At 46.6% G+C, this 23,964-nt stretch overlaps 1 protein-coding gene across 3 annotated transcripts in view; it reads left to right on the top strand.

Annotated features, from left to right (window-relative positions):
• LOC144179583 (alkylglycerol monooxygenase-like) overlaps positions 1-23,964 on the top strand; it is a 167,573-nt gene that overhangs the window by 129,127 nt on the left and 14,482 nt on the right. For all 3 annotated transcript variants that reach the window (XM_077707994.1, XM_077707995.1, XM_077707993.1), the window contains 5 exons: positions 202-353; positions 1,310-1,413; positions 4,163-4,325; positions 15,459-15,604; positions 20,491-20,625. In XM_077707994.1, the coding sequence (XP_077564120.1) occupies positions 202-353; positions 1,310-1,413; positions 4,163-4,325; positions 15,459-15,604; positions 20,491-20,625 (700 nt within the window). The remainder of the gene's footprint in view (positions 1-201; positions 354-1,309; positions 1,414-4,162; positions 4,326-15,458; positions 15,605-20,490; positions 20,626-23,964) is intronic.

Below are 23,964 nucleotides of genomic sequence, written 5' to 3' on the forward strand. Positions count from 1 at the left end.
AATGATGCGAGTAAACACGGTATCTATGTATTTCGCATTCGTTTTTTGGCAGCGGCCATTTACTTTGATTGAGTCGCGCTATGTTTTATTGAGGCTTCATGGTACTAGGCATAAAATAGTGGAGCTGGCAGATAGCTAATACTTCTTTATTAACCTTCTAGCAATGCATCGAGTCAATGCACCCTGGTGGCCTTTTCGCAGCCTCTTCACACAAGGGACTATCCTGGCGGTGTACATCTACGTCTACAACAACTACAGGATCGTGACGCTGCCGTGGAATTCTGCGGGAACATGGTTCTTTGCGCTCCTAGCTGTTGACTTCGCCTACTACTGGATGCATCGCTGGGGTCATGGCAAGTCTATATGTTCACGCTCCTTATTCCTTATGCAAAAAAAAAAATGAAACCACGTTCAAGCAATGACATGAATGACGTTTTTTGGGTAGCGGGGCGCACATTACAGACGACTTTTTTTTTACACGTGGAGTGAGGTGACATTAATTTAATTGAATTGAAATAACCCGAGTGAGGATGATGAGGGCAGCCTGCTAGCCCAGTATAGAACACTAGAATAATACAACTTTTTCTTATATTGCTGTGGCTTCCTTTAAATTTGTCGGCTTGACTTTAGCAGTGCCTGTTCTTCTTTCATTTGGGAAGACCACAACCTTAGGATTGCGCCTAAGAGATATTTGTTCATTCTTACATTTCCTATAGACAAGGTGTGCAGTTGGCTGGCTGCAATTCCCATCTATATTTGTACCAGCAGGAAAGTTTGCCCTATTTTTTTCTTCTTATCGATCACACTGTTTACTTTTTTCTGATGAATTTGCTTTCAGGGTGTTTTTGTCTTTTTTTTTCAGTAAGTTTTTTAAGTTTCCAGTTCTCGGTTTTATATTGACTGGGCGTATTAGCCTCCAAAGCATCAATGTTTTGGCCAGTCACCCATGTGAGTGTGTGTCCCAAAAGAAACAGAAATAACGAGTTTTCCAACTTCCACAGCAGCCAATTAGGTTGAAACTTTTTACTCGTGGAACTCCAAGTGCAATTGCAATTATGCATGCGTAGTGCTTTTTGAGCCCACTAGAGCATGGCCAGTATTCTCGGCAGCAAAAGAAAGCAGAAATCTGAATTTTAGTTAGCTTGTCATAAAATTTGAAGTTACAGTGCTTTCCAGTGTACATATCCCGGGGGAAGAAAGAAAGCACAAACCCACTTTTCTTTTTTTTGCTGAGGTTCTTCTCCCATTGTTTTATATCTGACCCTTCCCGGCTATGTTTCTTTTTTGTACTTTTTCTTTGTGTTTGAAGAAGTCAACCTCGCCTGGTCGGGACATCAGGTTCACCACAGCTCAGAGTTTTACAACCTGACGACGGCTCTGCGGCAGTCTGCGCTCCAGGCCTACTACGAGCCAGTAAGGATGGCGTGTTTGTCCTTCCAATTAGCGGTGTTTAGGGGTGCTGCAAGGAATGTGGCTTTGCGCTGCAAAAGACATAAGACCATATTGCTTGTGTGCATGGTTTACCGTCAGTTCCCGGTGTCAAAAACATGAATGTTATAATTTAAAACAATTAGCTTACGACGTGTTAAATCCAAATTAGTGCTCCTTTGTGCTCATATTATGATGAAGTGAAGTGACGCGAGCACTTTATTCTGAAACCACATTTGAACGACCAGCTACTGGACGCCAGAATATCGTGTTAAACGAATTTGTGTACGTACAAACAAATTTTATCTGCTGCGCATTGTACCCGTTATGTAGGAGGCACGATCGGGGTGCGTTGTGAGGTTTATATGCGCTCATCAAGTAATCAGCTTTGGTTTAAACAGTACAGCAAGAAAGAAAGGACAACACTGAGTGGCGTCTCTGCTTTGTTCTTTGCTTTTTCCCGGTGCACCTCCTTTTAGAAGTGTACGTTGTGGCAGCGAATTGTTATTACATTTCATTATTACACTGTCATGATTGAGCTTGGAGACAAGAGCACCCAGCCGGTGCAAGAACCTATGCTCTAATGGCATGCGCTGATCAAGGTTCTCACCCCTATAGCCACACTCCTTGCTGTCCTTTGCAGTTTCAAGGAAGACGAGTGATTATCTGTGTGTTACAGTGATTCCCCTACACACACCACACACACACCCTCTAGGGGGATGTGTACCCCCCTCCTCCGCCCCCCTCTGTGAATAGAGTGGCGGCAATAGGGTGGCGTGCGAATAGGGTAGCAACAACTTTAATGGTGACAATGATGATGATGCTTATAGGCACTGTTTCGTGCTCTCTCATATCCGGGATTTTGGTGTTGCGCCAACAGTGCTAATTGGGGACTAAGCAGTTCAGCGTTAATTTTTTCCGTGCACTTCTATCACTTTAGCCACATTTTTTTATTATTTCTGCCATATACTAATTTCAACGTACAAAGTAGGAATGTCATGGTATGATGATCTATTAAGTGGTATTGTAATACAGGGTTTTCTGTGGACATGCTAGTGGGACCGCAGTACCACGATGTAATTGCCAGGAAAACGTAATAGTGAGGAACATATGAGTCTATTGCACATGAAATGTAATTACTCGGCACTACATAAATGCTCCAAGGATAGTCTCTGCATAGTATTGGAAGGTGACATGAAGGACATGAAAAATTACAGGCCGATCAGCTTACTGTCAGTCGTCTACAAGGTAGTACTTACCAAGGTAATCGCTAACACAATTTCTGCAACCTTAGAATTCAGTCAACCTAAAGAACAAGCAGGGTTCCGTAAAGGTTATTCAACAATGGACCATATTCACACGATCAATCAGGTGATAGAGACGTGCGCTGAGTATACTGAACCCCTATATATAGCCTTCATAGATTATGAGAAAGCATTTGACTCGGTCGAAACCCTAGCAGTCATTCAGGCATTACGGAACCAGGGGGTAGATGAGCATTATGTAAAAATACTAGAGAATATCTACAATGGGTCCACAGCTACCATCATCCTCCATAAGGAGAGCAGTAAAATACCTATAAGGAAGGGCGTCAGACAAGGCGACACAATCTCTCCAATGTTATTCACAGCATGTTTACAAGAAGTATTCAGAACATTGGATTGGGAACAGGTGGGAGTAAGGGTTAATGGAGAATACCTCAGTAACCTCAGATTTGCTGATGACGTTGCCTTGCTAAGTAACTCGGGGGACGAATTGCAAAGCATGCTTTCTGCACTGGACGAACAGAGTAGAACCGTGGGCCTAAAAATTAATATGCAGAAAACCAAAGTAATGATCAATAACCTCGGGACAGCACAGCAGTTTGGGATAGGGGGCGAGGCAGTGGAAGCAGTGAGCCAATATATCTAGTACTTAGGCCAAGTTGTTACCCCAGATCCCAACCTTGAGGCAGAGATAATTAGAAGGATCAGAATGGGGTGGAGTGCATACGGCATACATTCTCAGATAATGTATAGCACCCTACCATTGTCGCTGAAGAAGAAAGTGTATGACAGCTGCATATCTTACCGGTACTCAGCTACGGGGCAGAAACCTGGAGGCTCACTAAGAGGGTTCAACTTAAATTGAGAACGACTCAGCGGGCAATGGAGCGGAAAATGATAGGTGTAACATTAAGGGACAAGAAGAGAGCGGAGTGGGTTAGGGAACAAATGCGTGTTAAGGACATATTAGTAGAGATTAAGAAGAAGAAATGGACGTGGGCAGGCCATGTAATGCGAAGGCAAGATAACCGCTGGTCATTAAGGGTAACAGAGTGGATCCCTAGAGAAGGCAAGCGTTGCAGGGGGCGGCAGAAAGTTAGATGGGCAGATGAGATCAAGAAGTTTGCGGGGATAAATTGGTCACAGTTGGCACAGGACTGAGGTAATTGGAGAATAATGGGAGAGGCCTTTGCCCTGCAGTGGGCGTAGATAGGCTGGTGATGATGATGATGATGAGTATTGAAATCGGGAAAAAATGAGAAAAGAAAGCAAGGTTGGCTTGTGCTATGGAGCCATCAGTATTACATTGTTAGTGGCCCTTTCTACAAACAACTGGGCTGCAATGACTATGGTTTCTTTGTTTCTTCTACGACTGACACATGGCCCCCTGCTCCTGTGGGGCATGATGTGTGAATGGCAGCTTGTATAGGGAAATCCTTAACCGAATTTTCGACGCTCGCACCTTGCAGATCCTGTACCTGCCACTGGCGCTGGTGCTGTCTCCGAGTGCGTACCTGGTGCACCAGCAGTTCAACCGCTTGTACCAGTTCCTCATCCACACGGAAGCCGTCCAGTCGCTGGGACCCCTGGAGCTCGTGCTCAACACACCCAGTCACCACCGCGTGCACCACGGTACTGACTGCGCGCGCGAAACACTTGATGTAAAAACTTTGCAGTCACTTTGGAGCGTTCGTTCAAATTCCCGTTTGAGTGCACGGGGGCCAATAAGGCCTGCGGGCCATACACAGCCTTTCACCTTCCTCCATATAGCCCATTGTCCAACCCCCCACGATATCCTCCTGCTCAGTGAACGACACATCTGTCATGCCTTGGCGCTAGCAATGGCTGCTCGCATTTGCCAGCCGAGTGTTAGTGAGAATCGACTCCTCTTTGCTCTTTACGCGCATGTACGGTTGAGTTTTTATTCACAATTTTCTACAACTGAGCAGACTTGACTGAATCTAGGTGGCCAAAACGATTAGCACCCACTTATGAGCCTGAGCCAAGGCAACATGGCAGCCTGTGTGTTTTTTGTGTAGTTATTACACCTCTTCTAAGCATTGGCGTGGTTGTTTTACTTTGTTTTTGTAAAAAATAACGAGACCTGTATTTTTAATAGGAGGGCACACAGTTTGTTTACCTACGTATCCGCTCGAATGTGCCCATGGTTTCCTTTTCTGGCCAAACAATGTTGGCACGCATGAACTGTGCCACGAGTGGTTATGGAACAAGTGTTCTTGCAACGGTCCGTGCCGTATGAGCTGAAATCGGTTACAAAAAAGTGACTCCAAAAAACCAGTGCCAAGAAAACGGCGCTCGGAAAGTTGCTGGGGTTCACCAATGTGCGTTTCACTTGGTAATTCCATGGTTAGAAACACACGCCTTGTGCCAGATAAGTTTATATGGGCACTCTACATACTATAAAGTCGATATACCCAATTCTCTGACTGGATATATCCAATTTTTCTTGTTGATATATCCAATTCTCTGCCAACAAAGAGATGACTCCAAACAGACTGTTGTTATACAAACGCACCTTTAAAGGGAAACTGAAGTGATTTGTACCCAGTCAAAAAAGACCATTAGGTTTCCTAATGGGACTCAATCGGACTTAGTCCCAATGTGTTTTCGATCCCATTCGGTTTCCCCAATGGGACTCAATTGGACCACCATTGAACCCGTTTGGTCTGACAAAACCATTCGGGCCCCATTGGACCCAACAGGACCATTAAGGTCCCATTGGACCTTTAGCACCCTTGAGGTCCCGTTAGCTTTTTACTGGGGAGTGCGTCCCCGCTAGCTATGATGCAGAGACAAACGAAAAATTGGACTATAAGCGTGATTAGGTGATTAAGCGTATCTCTTTATTGCATGCCTATTTACAGTAGTATAGTACAAAAAAAGGAATTAGGCAACGTTGCCGAACTCATCATCTTCGCCTGCTGCATCTGCTTAATCGGCTTTCGCTTCATGTGCATCCGCTTCATCCGCGGTGTCCATGGCCTTGTCTGGCTGTTGGGTCCTGCAAAACAGTATGACAATAATTAGGAACTTCCGCAATAATTGCACATTTTTATATGTGTGTGTAGCATTTCGTCTAAGCGAAACAAACCACTGTTCGGCAGCACGCCGCTAGACCCCAGCGAAGTACGGTGCGTGAGTACGCCGATGTGGACGGAACGCTGCGAAAGCTAGACATTCCGTTTTGATTCTATCTGCATGAAACATTACCCGCGAAACTTTGTATCATCTGTACGAAACGCGATGTGCACAGTCGTTAATCGGAACACAAAGTCCTGCATGTATTTGTAGTCAGTTCACACGTGGTTGCATCGATAGCGGCTTTACCAAAAATTAATGCGCCGCTTGTTCACCTGCTTTGCTATTTATAATAAAAAAAATTATCAGGAAAGAAAAAGCTTCCACAGCATCACGGTGAAAAGAAATGTGTACATACCTTCAAATGCAAAAATCCGAGCTGCGTAATGCGTGCACGTTCGTCACCTCGCCGTTCGTGAAGACAAGAACCCTTGAATACGAGCGACGTCGAGGGTGTCTTTACGTTCTAGCGCTCCACAGATGATGTCCTTGTAACTTTAAAACTAACACACAATGTGTGGCACTAAAATTCACAAACGCGGTGGCTGGCCGCTGATATGAACGCCCGTGCCGGGGATCGTGCCGAAGCGAAGTGCCGGACATGGAAGAAGCCATTTTGCTTTGTCTTGCATACGAAACCTCTGCCGACTCCACCAGGTTCATATTGTCAAAAAAGCATTATTGAGTAGTTTTAATTAATGTATTTCGTCCTAAAATTAGGGCAAAATTTTATAATGCGGGCTTAATTATTTTGGTGATAGTTTTGATTTTGTAGGCTTTACTTTCCGCAGACATATAAAGTACGACACTTATCCTAAGAATCGGCCGTTGAATCGGCACCCAAACCAAATATGGCCGCTCCGCACAGCGAGATTACAAAAATCAGAGGTGATGATGCGAGAGCTGACGCTCTCGAAACAATATTTTACTACTGCAGGCACGGAATCATTCGTGCGGCGTTTTTGCTTGTTGCAAGCATTGCGGGCATTCCATATGCGCCTGCAGGTGCAACTCGTTAATTCTACCAGGAAATTTTTAAGCGCTACAGGGGCATTATTTTTGAGGCGTGCTAAACGCAAAATGCTTGCAGGTTACGTGAATCGAATGTCTTCGGGCAGAAACACTGCTTGCAGGGCTGCAGATTAATTTTGACCACCGGTGGTGTATACCGTGCGCCGCACCGCGAAATCGGCACACGGGCGGTTTTAACTTTCGCCTCGATCTGGAAAGCAACCGCTGCGGCCGGGATCGCACCTCGTTCTTGGGCTTAGCAGCACACCACCTAAAAAAAGCTAACAGCTCTACTTTTTATTAGTGCCTGTAAACCAATAGCACCGGAAAATGTATTTGACCAATAGATATCCCCTATTGGTCTATTAGGCTGATACAACCAATAGCTATTGGTCCCACTATCTCAATAGCTATTGGTCCCAATAGCAATTGGTCCTACTATTGGTCCCATTGGGACCAATAGAACCAATACAAATTGGTCTATTGGACCAATACATGTCATTCTATCGGACCAATAGATTTTGTATTGGTCCTATAGGTACTCAAATAGAACCAATAGCCTGACCTATAGGACCAATACAATATTTCTATTGGACCAATACAAATTTCTTTTGGAATTTTTGCTAGGGTACTGAAGACACTCAATGAGGTCCAATTGGTTCAAGGTGAGCTTCACTGGACCCCAATGGTGTCCCACAACTCTGGCTTATTGGACATGATAAGAATGACTGTATAGCCAATGAGGTCCAATTGGACCCACGCAAGCACCCGTTGACTCTTATTGTGTCTGTATGGTGTGGCCAGTTGGACACCATTGGAACACCTATAATAACCCCAGAGGTGTCCAACAGGATTTAGGGAAGTTTCTATTGAGTCCAATTTGGTCCCATTGTTGTGTCTTATTGGACCCAATGGTCTTTTTTTGACTGGGTAAACATTGAGGGATTACTAGTGCAAATTGTAGTCCAGAGTCCAGAGGCCATGTTTTGACCGCTCTGGGTGCGTTTACGCGAATTTATTTAGTAGAAAAATCAATTCGAAAATGCTGTCCTGCTCTCTGCACCCTCGCCCATTTTCTGTGGCGTTTTCGTGCGACGTCAGGAGGAAATGACTTGGCTTGACTGCGCTACTGCACGGCCCGCCCGACCTTCCGACAAAGTCAGTCGGCCGAGCGTTTTTTCCGCCGGCTGCCGACTGGTCATCGCAATTCGTTCGCTAAGTTGAAACTAAGTCATGACATGTTTGTGAATGGAAGAATGTGTCTTTCTTTACTTTCTTAGTTTGTACACTGTATCTAGCTCCAAGTCAAGGTCGCTTCACACAAGCGCTGCACAAGCGCACATGCAACGCTTCGCTGACTGGTACGCCAGTAGGAAAATATAGGCCACTTCAAGGCGGGAGGAGAGTCAGCGAATCAATATAGGTACTAAGGAAATGAAATCAACTGAAACTTTTACCGTACAGCGTAAAAATAGAAAGCAGGAAACACTTTGCGCTGGGTGATCAAGCACAGCTGTCAGCAGCAGGACCACACATCTGCGAACGCTTTTCCATCTAAGAAATGCAATTGCTAGACGCGAGATATTGTGGAAGTTTGGGGGACGCTTACTGCACGAGCGCTATACAACAAATAGTCACCTAATCTGCTTGAAATGCTAAAACTAAATAAAAGTGTAAACTGGTTATACATTATACACCTTATATTTCCAACGCTGGCTGCGCTGGCCCGTGGCCGAGTGGTCTGGAGCGCTAGGTATGTTATTTTGCAAGCCGCAAGTTCGAATCCCCGAGGGTGCTTTTTTTAGGTTGATTTTTTCGTTTTCGGCCGATGTTTTCTATACTGAGTTCACCATGTTTGCGCTGTTACGTTTATTGCTCCACGAGCGAGTTCGCAGAACGCACGGAGACTGACACTGGCGGCCTAGCGAGTTCTCGTAGGCGTGCTGTTGCCATAAGCACCGACTGCTTGCAGGCAGTGGGCACAGGCCACAATCAGAAGACCCTTGGCCTGCTGTGAACACGCTATTTACGATACAGGCATGAGTGAGGCAAGCTCCAAATATAGGGGAAAAGTGTATGGCATTTGAGCGTCTGCGGTGGCGTGGAGGGCGTTTTCACTGTGTAGGCCTCGGCTAGTGATCGCTACGATTCCAAGCCGTCCTGGGAGGCTTATCTTAGGCATTTTACAGCCGACAACATGGCAGAAGCGCGGAATGGAGATTATTGAGGTATCGAGAATGCCCATCCAACGATAACGTCGGATGTCAAGCATGTTTTACAGACCTGAAACCAAAACTTGTTTGAATGCTAATCTTTGACACTGTCCAATCACAGTGCACCTCCTACCAACGTCACAGCCTTTAGTTGGTGCGGCCGCCGCAGACCGCGCATGGTAGTTTTTCATCTTTCGGGCTTTATAAAATAATTACCAACTTATCAACCGGATAAACGATGAAAAGTGTGTTAATTTGAGCCACTCTACGCAGTGCAAGCAAAAACGGGAGCTTGACAAATTCACTTCGGTGTCCCTTTAAAATGCTGGCCCAGTGTTGCCTGGGGGACTCTGGAATCTAGCTTATTACATTTTGTTATGACTGTGGTGGATTGCCTTGCATACAGACCACAGGGCCATCACTGCATCACACTGGGCTGCATTCTGCCATTAGTGTTCTTTTTTTAAGGGGCTCAGCTGTTGGCATCTCCTGCCGTGTCGTCGTTGTCATAATCGTCGTCTCGTGTAGTCACAGTACCAAAACATCGGGAATCCCGTTTATGCGCGCCAAAACGGAATGGGTCCTAAAAAACACCAGGACACTGATTTATGCCTCGTGCAGGAGCCCTTCGTAACGCGTACTAAAAAAACACCGGGACTCTCGTTTACGCCTCACACTAGAGAGCTTCATGCTTCAAGAACAAGAGACTTTTACAGCAAGGATACATATTTGAAGCCCCAACAGGTTCATCTCCGTTGGTAAAAACGCCAAGGCGCCAAGAATACACTTATACACTGCATGCTTTGTGTTGGAAGGAATGCCTGCCTGGCACCACGCGCATGACGTCAAGGTCATGGCGCGAGGCGCGGGGCGTGAGAGCTTTATTCTCTTCACTATGCTACACGTGCGGGTGTAGCAAATTGTCCCACATCCTCCCCTCTCTAAAAAGGTCACGGTTCCAACCGCAATGGCGGAATTATGCACCGGCCACTCTTGCTGTGAGTATGGTCACTGCTTGTGCATAATGGGTACCGCGGGACTGTCTCTTGTTGCTGCAACTCGTTGGAATGTTGAGGCATTGCGACCAGGTGAGTTCTGTTGCGGCGAACAGATCCATACTCCGTGTCGACCCAGTAGGACCTCGGCTCCTCCGCTTGCTCTTTGACCGTGCCAAATTTTTTAAGGTCCACGATCCATACGTCAGTGTCGGGGTCCAAGTCCGGAAGGTCTCGTGCCCCATGCCGGATGTTGAAGTGGTGCTGTTGCTTTTTCCTGCTTTCAGCCTCGTATGCCCTCAGCCTGTCTCTGTCCGGGAGGCAGGGGACTAGGCTGTCCGCAGAAGCCGGCAAAGTAGTGCGGAGTCTCCTACCCATTAGGAGCTCAGCGGGAGAGTAACCATTCTTGAGTGGGCTCGTCCGGTACGCCAAAAGCGTTTTGTAGGGATCGCCCGTCTTCTCGAGGGAGCTCTTGATCACTTTTACGGCAGCTTCCGCGAGCCCGTTGCTTTGAGGGTACCGGGGACTCGATGTCACGTGTTTAAAATCGTATTCTTTGGCGAAGGCTGCAAACGGTGAGTCAGGTCCCCTTGAAAATTGTGGACCGTTGTCACTGATGACCACTTCGGGAATTCCATGCCTTGCGAAAATTGACTTGCAGTGAGTTACCACTGCCCTCGCATTCAGGCTCGTGAGTTTGGCCAACTCGGGATACCTTGAGTAGTAGTCGGTGACAATTAGCCACCATACTCCTCCAATGAAGAACAGGTCGGCGCCGACTCGCTGCCAAGGCCTGTCAGGAAATTCTGTCGGCTGCAGCGGCATCTTCCGGTTAGTCCTGTGCTGGAGGCAGGTCCGGCAAGACTTGACAAGATTCTCGATGTCGGTGTCAATCGTAGGCCACCAGACAGCATTCCTTGCTCTCGCACGGCACTTGTCGATGCCGAAATGGCCTTCGTGCAGTACGCGGAGAGCTGACTCCTGTAGCTTTTTGGGCACGACTATCCGAAAGCCATGCATCAGGATGTCGTTGACTTCGGTGATGCTGTCCTTATGTGGCCAGAATTCCTTAAGGTTTTGTTTTAGGTCGCGACAGCTCGGCCAACCCTTCTGCGTGAATGCACGGAGCTGGCGGCAAAGTTCGTCGTGTTGTTGTTCCTGTTTCAATTCGTCCAAGGAAGGTGGTGAAACTGGGAGCGTAGATAACAGCTGACCCACGTGTCCTTCAATCTCTCTCTCGAGCTCATTCGTCTCGCCGTGGCTTACGGGAGACCTCGATAGGGCATCAGCTGCGGTCAGTTCTTTGCCGGGGACGTAGACGACCTCGTAGGCGTAACGCATTAAGCGCATCCGCATCCTCTGTAGACGAGGCGTTAAGTCGTCGATGGGTTTTGAGCCAAAAAGCGCAACTAGGGGCTTGTGGTCGGTCTCAAGGCAAAACTTCATCCCAAAAACGTAGTCATGGAACTTCTCGCATGCCCAGACGAGAGAGAGACCTTCCTTTTCAATCTGAGGGTATCGACGTTCTGTTTCCGTAAGTACACGAGAGGCATAGGCGATAACAGCGAAGTGGCCGTTCTCTTGCTTTTGGCGCAATACGGCGCCGAGACCGTAGGACGACGCATCCGCTGTGATCTTCGTCGGCCTGTCGTTGCTGTACACGGCTAGAACTGGGCTGGATGAGAGCAGTTTCTTCCATTTGCCGAATGCATCCTCTTGTGCGGCCTCCCAGACGAACTCCTGCTTTGAAGACAGCATGCTGGACAAGGGCTGGAGAAGTTCGGCCATGTTCGGTACGAAACGACCGAGGTAAGTCGCCATGCCCAGTAGCCGTCGAAGTTCAGTCTTGGAAGTTGTCCTAGGCATTTCTGTGATGGCTTTGAGTTTTCTCTCGTCAGGTCGAACATGGTTGTTCTCGATGACGTGCCCTAAGTACGAGATTTTCGTGACGCCAAACTGACATTTTTCCTTGTTTAGGGTGACACCAGCGCGTCGAATCCGCTCGAGAGTACTTCGGAGTCGCTCATCGCGTTCCTGCTTGGTCGAACCCCAGATGAGAATGTCGTCCATGTGACAGGCGACCCCATCGAGGCCTTGCAGAATGTCACTCATGCGTCGTTGGAAGTGTTCAGGAGCAGAGCAAAAGCCGAAGGGTAGACGATTGAAGCAAAAACGACCAAAGGGCGTTATAAAGGTCGTGATCAATTTGCTTCTCTCAGTCAGCGGGATCTGCCAAAAACCCGAGGTTGCGTCGATTTTCGAGAACCATGCGGCTCCTCGAAGCATGCCAAGGGTGTGTTCAACAGCTGGGATGGGATGCCACTCGCGGAGTACAGACTTGTTTAGTTCCGTGTAGTCTACACAAATTCGGAGTGCCCCCGAAGGCTTGAGTACGACGACCATTGGCGTGCACCATGCTGTGGGTTGCGTGACAGGAGTAATTACGCCAACTTCCTTCATTCGTTGTAGCTCTGCCCTGGTTTTTTCGTAGAGGGGAAGTGGTACCCGTCGTGGAGACGTCAGGGCAAACGGAGTTGCGTCAGTTTGGAGCACGATGTCATACTCCTGTTGCAGCTTTCCGAGCCCTTGGAAAACGTCGGGAAAATCTCTTTCTATGTTTAAATCCAAAACAGTGTTCACAGACGGGAACAAGCCAAGGTTGGTGATGGCTGGTTTGCCAAGTAGGGCTGTGCGCAGACCTGGTAAGATGTAGACGTTTTCTACGCTTTCTCGGCCATTGAGCTTGAAACGAAGCCTTGCCAGTCCCGAGATGCGCAGAGTCTTTCCATCTGGACCCTGAAGCACCCGGTCGGGGGAAGTCAGAACGATGTGCTTGAAGAGCTGTCGGAATTGTCGCTCCGGGATAACAGTCTCATCCGCTCCCGTGTCGATTTTGAATACCAGGGTCTGGGACTCGACGAGGGGAGAGACTTCCCACCTGGATGAAGCCGTCGTCGCCATGAGGCCCAGGAAACCTGGCTCCTGCTCGATGTTCCGAAGAGCATTTGTTGAGCGGCAGACGGTTTGGAAATGGCCCTTTTTCCCGCACTTCTGGCAGACGCAGTCTTTGGCAGGACAGATGGCCCTCACGTGGCGCTCTTTGCCACACCAGCCGCATGATTTCTTGAAACGCCTCGGGTGGTGTGTGGTTGGGGGTGGCGTTGCAACTGGGTCTTTAACGGGTCTACTACGCCGTACTTTCAGAGCGTCGAGGTTGACAGCTTCCTTTGGCGTGCCCGATAAGAGTTCTGCCTGCTGCTGTTGGACTGCTTCATTCTGACGAGCGATGGTTAGCGCCTTCATTAGGTCTAAGCTGGGGTCAAGCTGCAGAGTTTGCGACAGTTTATGGTTCTTGAGGCCCACGACTAGTCTGTCTCGAATTAACTCTTCACGGAGCTCCCCGTAGTTACAAGAATCTGCTAGTGCGTGTAGGGCTGTTGCGAAATCTTCGACGGACTCACCATCCAGCTGGACTCGGGTGTTGAATTTCGCCCGCTCGTAGATGATGTTTCGCCGAGGTATGAAGTAGTCCTCGAAGCCCTTAAGCACTGCGTCGAAGTTCTTCTGTTCGTCAGTAGTCAGCTTGAAGGTATTGAAGATGTCCTCTGCCTGGGGTCCCATGAGGTAGACCAGTGCATCCACCTGGCATTCTTTGGGTCGATCGCTGAGCCCTGAAGCAGCCCGGTAGCGGAGGAAACGTCTCTTCCATTGGGGCCAGTCTGACGGTGAGAAGGTGAACGGGTCAGGTGCCGTGATCTGGAACGAGGCCGCGCTGCCGTTCTTGTTGGCCATCGAGGGTGAGTCGCTCGCGAAGGTCGCACGCAGGTCTGTAGTCGAGGGAAGGCCCGTAGACGAGGCAGATGCGGCTTCAGAACGAGGGTTGGTTGGGTGTGCTGACGTGTCGTTCAGGCGGAGAGCAGCGGTCAGCACATCCCACTTCTGACACCATGTTGGAAGGAATGCCTGCCTGGCACCACGCGCATGACGTCAAGGTCATGGCGCGAGGCGCGGGGCGTGAGAGCGTTATTCTCTTCACTATGCTACACGTGCGGGTGTAGCAGATTGTCCCACACTTTGCCCCTCCCCAAGTTTTACATTAGTGGAGATGGCCCGGGATTTTTCCACTTCTGAGTATGTGTGCATAATGTTCTGGCACTGTTCACAAATTTTGTCAATCGCCATCACGGTGTTCAGTGCAGTTACATGAGTGAAGTTGTGAGTGCGCCATATTTTGTCAGAATTCCTAGGAAATGGATAAGACTGTCTCATAAGTTTTGCAATTGCAGCTGCATACTATTCCCCGCACCTGCACCATAGGGTCACCGTGTTACATTATGAGTAGGCATTAGCTAGCCTTAGGCAACGTGGGTGCGAACGCCTGAGCCCAATGTTACAACTACGTTACGTGAATCTCAGAAATAGGAGTCAAAAGCCACCATTTTTTTTAATTGCTTCATTAGAAGCCGCCGCGTCGTGCTTGCCCAAAGTGATGTGTTTGAAGCGGAGTTGCTATGCAGAGATGGGGAATTTCACAGTTACTAAAACTGTATTGTCATAACCGAAATGGTCGGTTATGACAATACAGTTTTCAACCAAAATTATTGGTTGAAAATGTCAGTCTAGTGTTAACAAGAAATGCAATAAAAGCGACTTTAATCTTGAACTCCCAGTGCAGGTGACTGCTATGAGCACACTTTTAATTATGCAGACCCACTTTCAGTTCTGAGCAACATTTTTCTTTCTGGTTTATTTGGTCACAAGCAAAAGCTATCATCGCCACCTCCAGTGAAGAATGACTGACAGTGGTGCTGAAACAGCAGGCAGAGCTCGCTATGTGCTGTAAGATACTCAAGGCTGTGCGCCATAGCTTAGGAAGAAGTAAAAAAAAAATAATGATGGCCAGCGATGTTCAGATGACAGAGAATTTTGCACAAAGATGGGAACTCATTTATTGTCTTAGTTGATGGTCATCGTGGCAGAATGTGTGCGCACACATTTGTTGTCTTGATCAGTGGGTTGTTATGTTTTGGTCGTGATGGTGGTGGTAATGGCTGTCTGGTTCCTATGGTACTCACTGACTGGCCCAGGTGTACCTTGGACACTTTCTTAGCCAGAGTCAAGCCCGTGGACGACCGGTGGGGTTTGCACAATTTGTGTGGCACATGGAACGAAAGCACCCGAACACAATTTGCGGGAATTGTTGTAGATATGTGCACAGTGCACATTACAATGCGCAGCCGTCGCCACATTCGTTGACACTTTCATCTGGTGAGGCAGGCACAAAGCGCAAAGTGAAAAACACAAGCGAGAACGCATACAAAAACAAGCAAGCAAGCAAGCAGGGCAAGGCAGGGCATCCTTGTTGCAATAAGAAAGAATTCAGGGGATGTACAAACTCGGGTGGATGGTGAATTCATGTTGGCTCACTCTTTCCTGTGTTCTGACAGGCAGGGACCGCTACTGTATCGACAAGAACTACGGTGGGACACTGATCATCTGGGATCGGCTTTTCGGAACGTTCGCGGCAGAGGAAAGAAGACCAGCATACGGGCTTACGCACTCAGTGAACACCTTTGACCCGTGGACTCTTCAGGTAGGAGGAACTTGTCCTATTGTAATCAACGGTGTTCCATAATTTATTTTTAATGTGGAAGCGTTGGTTGGCATGGTAGACCAAAAACACAGCATCCTGCGTCGTATGCGAAGTGGTGCACAAAATGGCCAATAGCGCAGAGAATAAAAGTATAGTTATTGAGTTGAAAAGAAAATTGAGAATTCCGGAATGCACGACAATGGGGCTCTTCGATTTACCGTCTCGGACTCACCGCGGATAGCCCGCGGGTAGTCCGAGGATTCCCCGAAGCCATAGGGATACATGGGAAAATCGAATGCCGGGCTGCTTCTCGGGGAGTCCGCGGTGAGCCCGAGACTGTAAATCGAAGAGCCCCAATGACACATTGCATCCCCATTGCCACCGCAGCTTATTGTCTTATCAGGGGGACCTTGTAGACAAATGCCTTTTTGCCTTCAACTTTAAAAACGTGTGTTAGAGTCATGTATCAGGCCTCTGTAAGTAATTTGAGCTTGCCAATTACAGAAGTAGCGATTAGGCAAGTAACAAAGCAAGTTTCAGTTAAATTTTCTCTTTGCTTGGCGATGTGAATGCAGGTATGTGCTAGTTTGACGCTAGTAATGTCATCATGTGGCATTTACTGAAACCTGTCGTACGACGGTACCCCAAATGATGGCTCGCAAGCAGTGCAAATGTGGCCATGTGCCGGCCTTTTGTTAGGATCAACGCTCAAACATCTTCAACCGGTAACAGCAAATTGATGTACAATGAGTTTCATATTGCTTGGCATGTGATAAGTTACAAATGCCCGGCATTAAGCCTAGCTGTAAGCATAACAGGGGTGACTTGGGCTCGTAGTGATAGCAACAGAAAGAAGAAAAAAATGCAAAGGGATGAGGATATGGCGATATAGAGGGGACACATTCGGCGGTAAGGTGCCAAGGCCTGCACAACATCGTAAGGAGTGCTTAGGTGTCCTCGTTTTTGCAAAAGCTGAAGTGCGCCACTGTTGTCTCTTGTGCAGGGTTCCAGTAGTGAGTGTTGATCACTTTACTGTTTTTGACATGCAGTGCGGTAAGGCCAAACCACGCAAAATCAAAGGCATGACACAAGAAAGGGTGAGGAGATTGGAAATGGGAATTTGTGCAGTTTTTGTTCTTTGGAATTGCAGTACATCGTTTTGACATCGTAATAGATAATGTACATCATGTAACCTGCGTAAAAGTTAAGGTACATCTAAAATGTGTTGTAAACAAGGCAATTTAGACTCATGAATTGTTTAATTACGTGGCGAGGAGCACCTGAGCCCAACACGAGTTTTTGCTTGCGTCAGAAAGCTCGAAATTGTTCTACAAAGTTTTCATCCCCTATCTTAGCTTGTTTCGAACCCCCAACACTTATGGCCTTGTCTGCGGTGTCGTTACGGTGCAAATAAAATGTTTAGGCAATGATGCAGTGTGGCGAACTGTGCAATGTGGAAGCAACCAGGTAAAGTCCTTTAACGCAGTGAAACATCTTAAAAAGCGCGGTAAAGATGAGTTTGAAGAATATTAAGGGCAGGACAAGCTCTGGATATCAACTGGAATTTTTACTCATACACAAAATGATATAGAAACAGCGCAAGCACGAACGCAGGAGAAATGATAAGGGAGAATTTCATGACTACCTAGTTGAATTTAGCACACGTTGGATGTACACTTTGAGATAGTCTACATTTTTGTTGAGAGAGAGAGAGAGAGAGAGAGAGAGAGAGAGAGAGAGAGAGAGAGAGAGAGAGAGAGAGAGAGAGGGGGGGGGGGGGGGGGGGGGGGGGCATGGATGCGGGGGGGGGGCAGTTATCACTTTCATTGAAGATACACGAAGCCTCAACCATTTCACCGCAGCCGTGGTCTCTAAAACAGCTTAAAATAAAGGTTCTTTGTCAAAAATTAAACCACCAATGGTGTGCAAATGGCCTCCCGCAGCTATCGTCTGCACAGTTGCACAGTGCTCTGGGGGCCTGTCATTGGCACGTGTGCCTGTCTGGTGGACGTAACATTTAATTGCCACAAGAAAGTGGCACCTTGTACACAATGCCCAGCTTCCAATCAACAAACTGTGTCGTGTCCCTTTTGGGGCATTAGTTACTCTTTTTCTGGCCCTTCACAGCGGACCGGGCACGAACACTTTTGGGCTGGTCTTTAAGTAAAAGGGGGCCGAAAGCATGACACTGGCAGCACACTTCCTTGATCTCTTTAAGGCACTGGGAAAAATTGTTCACATTAAGGTATGGCCAAAGGCCTTCTTTTCTTTAAGATTCAGATGCATTTAGAACTGCGGTATTAAATTATGTGTGCTGGGTAGTAAGACTGAAATCGGTGTTGAGGGGCAGTTCTTATCAGACAAACTCGGCATTCGGTTTCCAAGAAAAACTGGAACACCAGCTGTAGCCGTTTTCTGGTAGTACCACACTTCTCACTGTTCGTCTTTGCAAAATGGTGATGTAAGCCAGAATGTCAAATGTATGTACAGCTTCACTGGGAACTATTTATTAATCAAGAAGATTTGTACACTATTGTTGTACACTATTGGTGACAAACAAGCGGGAAGCCATTGCTTGAAAACTTCCGACCTATCACAGTCACATGTTATCTTATTTACTCGATTGTGACATGACCACGATCGTAACATGATGGGTGACTTTTCATTGCATCCAGAAAAAAAATAAAACCATGAAAGTACCATGAGGGATTTGCTTTGTCGCATCAAGGGAAAAAAGGAAGGAAAAAAGAACTCGGACAAGGCCAGCAGAAACACAGAAAAGCACATTTATTTTTCGGACACTGTGACTAGACGCCCACCTGTGATGCTTTGAACTTCATTCGCAGGATGACCATCTGGCGAGTGACATTGCTTGCATTGAGCTGTAACCATTCAGCACTGACCTCCATGTGGCGGTTGCGCTGTTCTGTGACGAAGTCATCAACACGCTTTTCTAATTCGATGTGGTGGCTGTGGTGAGGCTCACTGAAGCCTTTTTGGCTGGGTTCGCTTGTGCTCTAGCTGGAGCCGTTGCTTGTGCTCTAGCTGGAGCCGCCATCCGCGGGTGGTGGATTCGTCCATATCAATTCTTCAGGCAGCAGCTGAATACAGTTGAGCCTCGTTATAAGAGACATGAATGTAAGAGACAAATGGGTATGAGACACTATTCACCCACATGCTTGGCTGCCCTATCTTTCCCATTAAATTGACCTCTTTTATAACAGACATCGGATGTAGAAGACAGCTGGTTATAAGGGACAAGTCATCCTGGAACTCTAACCGATAATCTCGCTTGTAACAGACATTTTAACTTATGATGCAATGCCACCAGTCACTAATTGCAGTTGCGTCCATTGTGGAAACACAGGTGGACGACAGACGACTTCAGCAAACACACAGTGGTTCAGTACACAGCTGTGAAATGACGATGAGAAGCCCTGCCAATAGAAATGCAACTTACAGAAGTGGTTGAAGCTTACTGCCATCCATTAGATGGAGCGTGATCGCACATGTGGGCTCTCCCACTCACGTAGCTCCCAATCAAGAAGCATCGCAGATGTTGAATCCTGCAAGTGTAAGCGCCTGAGCACACAGCGGATTAGCTGTGCGCTCTGGCTATTCATCAGGCTTGTGAACTCAACATCTACGATTCATCTTCCACAAACAAGGAAACAAACAAAAAAAGCTTGTAGAATCGGTTGTAAAAAACAGTGTAAATACAGTCATGAAGCAAACAAAGATTCATAACTGTTTCATAAATTCTGGGGGCCAAACATAAATTAGAATGAATCTTTTACAACATGCTGTAGTGTTCTTTTGAGCTTATTTTAGTTATACGGTGCCCACATTGAACTAGGGTCTGATTAGTAAGCAAAAACATGGTTCCCTGCTTACAAGGGACATCTCATATAAGAGACAGAAACTGCTCCCCAGTACGTGTCTCTTATAAAGGGGTTCAACTGTAGCCGATTTCTCCAGCCATCAAAATAGCGTGCGTCTTGAAACGAGCATCGTACTGAGTGCGACACGTTTCCATCTCAAGAGTCGGAACATTTGAGGTCAGCGAAAACCACCGAGGGCTGGGCACTGCCGGCCTAGAAAAAAAGAACAAGAAAATGAAGAGAGCCGGTGTTGACTTGTAGTGGATCCAAATGTCTCTGGCATATGTTGCCAACATAGATTGAGAAATGGCGAAAACTGTAGCCGTCAATTAGAATTAGGTGCATCGCTGCACTTTTCAATTTCGGTATTCAATTGTAACTTGAGGGTCGACTTGGGATAGCAAAAATTAGGAAAAAAAACTCTTGTTACAATTGAGTACTAAATGGGGTATATGGCCTACAGGTCTTGCTAGCACCACTCCTGAAGCACGTAATGTATGATGTACAATTTTACAGCACTGTTAAAACCCAGTAATATGCCCCTTGTGCTGTTCTCGCAGCGAAAAACGCAAATATTTTTCGGTGATACTTGGCTTTGTGCTGATTCACCTGCTATGTTCGTAAAATTAATATATAGCCAAAACTCAACCTTTAGAGCAGGATAAGAGCAATTGTTTTAGTTTTCAGCCACATCCTATTTTTTATTACATTAAACTACAGTAATTCTGTAATGGGTTTTTAAATGTTCATATACTGCGTGATACAGTAAAGTCCCATTAAGACGAACTTGGTTAAGAGGAATTTTATGGTTGAGGCAAACAAGTGCTCATGTAACGTGCACAATGCAAAGAACGTCCCCTTACGACAAATCTCCGGTAATGTAAACAAATTTTCATGGTTCCTTCGAGTTTGTCTCAACGAAGTTTACTGTATTTATTTGTAGGTCACAGCTCACAGGAGGATGATATTCGCTGCTGCGCTCATGATCTGTTTTTGCCATTTTAGATGATGCACTTCATTCACATCTGCAAACAAGTGGTCAACATTCAAGGTTTCTGGAACAAGATGTCCACCATATTCAAGGGTCCCGGATGGCAGCCTGGAACGCCAAGGCTTGGGGACCCAAACGATATTCCTGACGTGAGTCGACCGAGAGCAGAGTATAACTGTCTCCCAGATTCTACGAAATTGGAACAACTCTTTCAGTGTGTCTCAAACATGCAGCCTTGGACATACCAAGCTGGGGTGCCCCACGGACGGGCTAAGCATAGTTGTGGTGTTGCCCGGCCACCATATAAAGAGTACAGACTGAATGATGACAATCACCCTCTTATCCGCATGATTGACGTAGTTATTATACAATGCTGTCTCTTTTGGGCTGGGCCACATCTACAAGCATACTTTGTTTATTCATCGGGCAAGCATATTTTGTTCATTCATTGGGCACTCGAGCTTTAAAAGAGGCTTACAGGAGGAGCAGGGAACCAAATGAGAAAGCCTGGGAAAAATTACACCCTGGATTCACACTCATCGTGACGGTGCTTTGTTTCCACTGAATCTCGGTAGTCAATACTCGGTAGTCGGCAAGCTGCCGACACTGGTTTAGTAAGTAGCCTTAGAAAGGAGAGCATAGTTTGGAAGATCGCTCCCAGGAGGCATAAAAGTTTGCGACCATAGAGGTGAAGGAAGGGAAAAAGCCCGTAGCGGCCTGTGTGGCAATGTTGCTCTTATACATTGTGAATGTGACGTCCTGATGCCATTTGTATAGTACGAACAGACATACATGGCCACCGTATCATTTTGGGTAGAGTTAAAGTGCACGGTAATGTTATTGATTTGTGGAGGCTAGGCCCTAGGGGTTCTCAGCAACTAAAGGGCCTCACCAATGTCGCATAGGAGGCCTCTGTTGCTAAACAGCTTTGAGGCACACTATTACGGAGTAAAAAAAAAAGAAAATCAGAGAAGAGGAAAGATGTGACGTCGTGGGCCATGGTGGCTGGTGGTACCGCGGGGTCATTCCATTTCAAAGGAGACCTGGCAATTTTTTAATCTTCCGGATAGGCTTCAAAAATTTATTTTAGCAATTTTGGGTCGAGAAGTGGTACTCGGTAAAATATTTCTGTCGAAACAATTAACAATTTTTTTCGTCCTTACAATGGCCTCCAAAGACCTGGAAAAGACGTAAAAAGTGACAACTTTTAAATTTTTGTGACGAGGAGCCATTACAGCTTACGATAGCATGTGTGAGCAGATAAAGAGATCTAATCAGAGGCTACGCTGCCGTAAGAAATAAACGCCGAGCTAAGCGATTTTCCACCCGAATCAACAGCGGGAATCTGAGAAAAATCGTCAAAGTTTGGCCATTTTTTCAGTCACCTTTTAATCAAATGACCACAACAAATATTTTCGTACTGTTTCTCAAGGTCATCTACATTTATTTCCAGCTTTTCAAATCAGAAAGCCTCACAGCATTTTTTTGGTACCTAATAAACGTATAATATTGGATTTTTACAAATCTGCCCCTAAAGGCGACCGAAAACGGCCATGTGGGCCACGGTGTACGGTCTTTAAAAAAATACTCAAAAGATAGCTCAATGTTATTTCTAAAGCATATAAAAAAATTGGAAAATTACTTTGTCTCATTGCGGAGAAAACATTTTCTGAAAATGAGTCCTCATAGGCGACTCCACGGCACCCGCCAGAATTGCGAGCGCCGCCCGCCGCGACACCTTCCATTGTTCTCTGCTCTTGGCTGGCTGTGGCTCATAGAGTTTCATACTAATATATACTAGAGGGAAATCTGGCGCCACTGTCTAGGGGAGCCGCGCTTCCGCGAGCATGCCGTCATGTACCGAGCAGGCACGTTCCACTTGTCCTTGGCATGGCTCACGAACAGGCTGAAATGTTGGCTTTGGCTGCGAAAATGCAACAATATTGCTGCAGAAAGTTAATCGAATTTGTTCTGTTATTATAAAATTAAAGCTCCAAAAAGATTTCTTTGTCAGGGATTATTTAGAAGCTTCATGGAAGATGAACAAAAAAACAATGTTACCCCTTTTGGCTTCAAGACGAAAAAGAAGCTATGTGGCTAACCAAGCCAAGTAGGCGAGGAACGTCGCTAGCTGCAATGGCGCCGCCCACGGCGGCCCGCGAATGCAGCGCCAGATTTCCCTCTAGTATATATTAGTATGAAACTCTATGGCTGTGGCTGGTTCAGACCGGTTTAAAAGCAACCGTCGTCTGCTACGAGGGCGTGAACACTACCATCGTCTGCGTCGTCTGCGCAGTAGCAATTGATGGTGTCTCTTTTGTGCTGCGATGTAAACAGTAAAGTGACACTTCTCAAGTACGATGTCAGGTGGTAACAGTGGTGACATTTACGCTGGGACGGAAAGGTACGAACATTCAATATACATAACCAAATTAGAGGAAGCCCCATATCCCATAAAATGTTTTGGGAACATAGTGTTAGGCTGCACGAGCACGTTGCACTTCCCTGGCGCCTGTCAAACTGCATGTTTTTGTTGCGTGGAATTGGCGTGTTCTTTTGAGCAGCTCTTCAATATTTGGTAATGCGAAAACGCCAGAATTCACTTCGTGTTACGTGTTTGAAATAGGCATTGTAACTCAGAGAAATCGATGATTACACAAAGCCTGAAAAAATCCAGTGCCATCCCACTCTGTCAGGGAGGATGATTAGCGACGCTGGGCGCAGTCCAAGGAGTGAACGTAATCGAACATGTAGCTTGAAATTTGCGCTTCAGCGTACTTATTATTTACCTAGCTAAATGCAACTTGAAATTAGCATTTCTATTCCAGCCGACAAACAGGAGGCTCTTTGTTTCGCTCCTGCAGAAGACCATGTATTGAGAGCAGGCGGGAATCCCGGAAATTGACAACTTCACTGCGGACTACTTAATTAAGAAAAGTAAATCAAACTCGGTCTATTGATCGCATCCTCTTAGCGGCTAATGGCCTTATAATTCGTTTTGGGATAGCTTTGATTAAGTAAGAGTTACACGCGTTTCTCTAAGAATATCCCCTCCGTAGACGTTATGTATTGGTGGCGACGAATCACCAGGGCGCCCTGGAACTGGGCATGAGGGCAGACAGGCAGGAGTCGGGGCTGTTGGGTAGGGGAAGAGGAAGCAGGGCAAGGCAGCACACGGGCATTCCGCGGTGTGTACTACTTCCATATGTGAGCAATTTATCACAAGTCTCAATAAACTAGGCGTAATGGCAGTGTCGTGTTAGCGAATAGTTTTGGAATATTTTTTTGCGATATTTACATTTCATTAAGAGCTACGTAGCGATTTACATGGCTGTGGATCGAGTGCGTGCGATTTTCTGTCAACGTGACTTCCGTTAGCCCACACTAATGGGGAAACCGAGACATTTACAGCTTCGCTAAAAACGTGAAGCACCACTATGGAGCTGTGTAGCCAAATACATTTCAAACATGAGTCCTACGAGCAATGA

This window comes from Haemaphysalis longicornis, unplaced genomic scaffold (genome assembly GCF_048455015.1).
Source record: "Haemaphysalis longicornis isolate Haplotype H1 unplaced genomic scaffold, Haemaphysalis longicornis Haplotype H1 scaffold_4, whole genome shotgun sequence".
NCBI lineage: Eukaryota > Metazoa > Arthropoda > Arachnida > Ixodida > Ixodidae > Haemaphysalis > Haemaphysalis longicornis.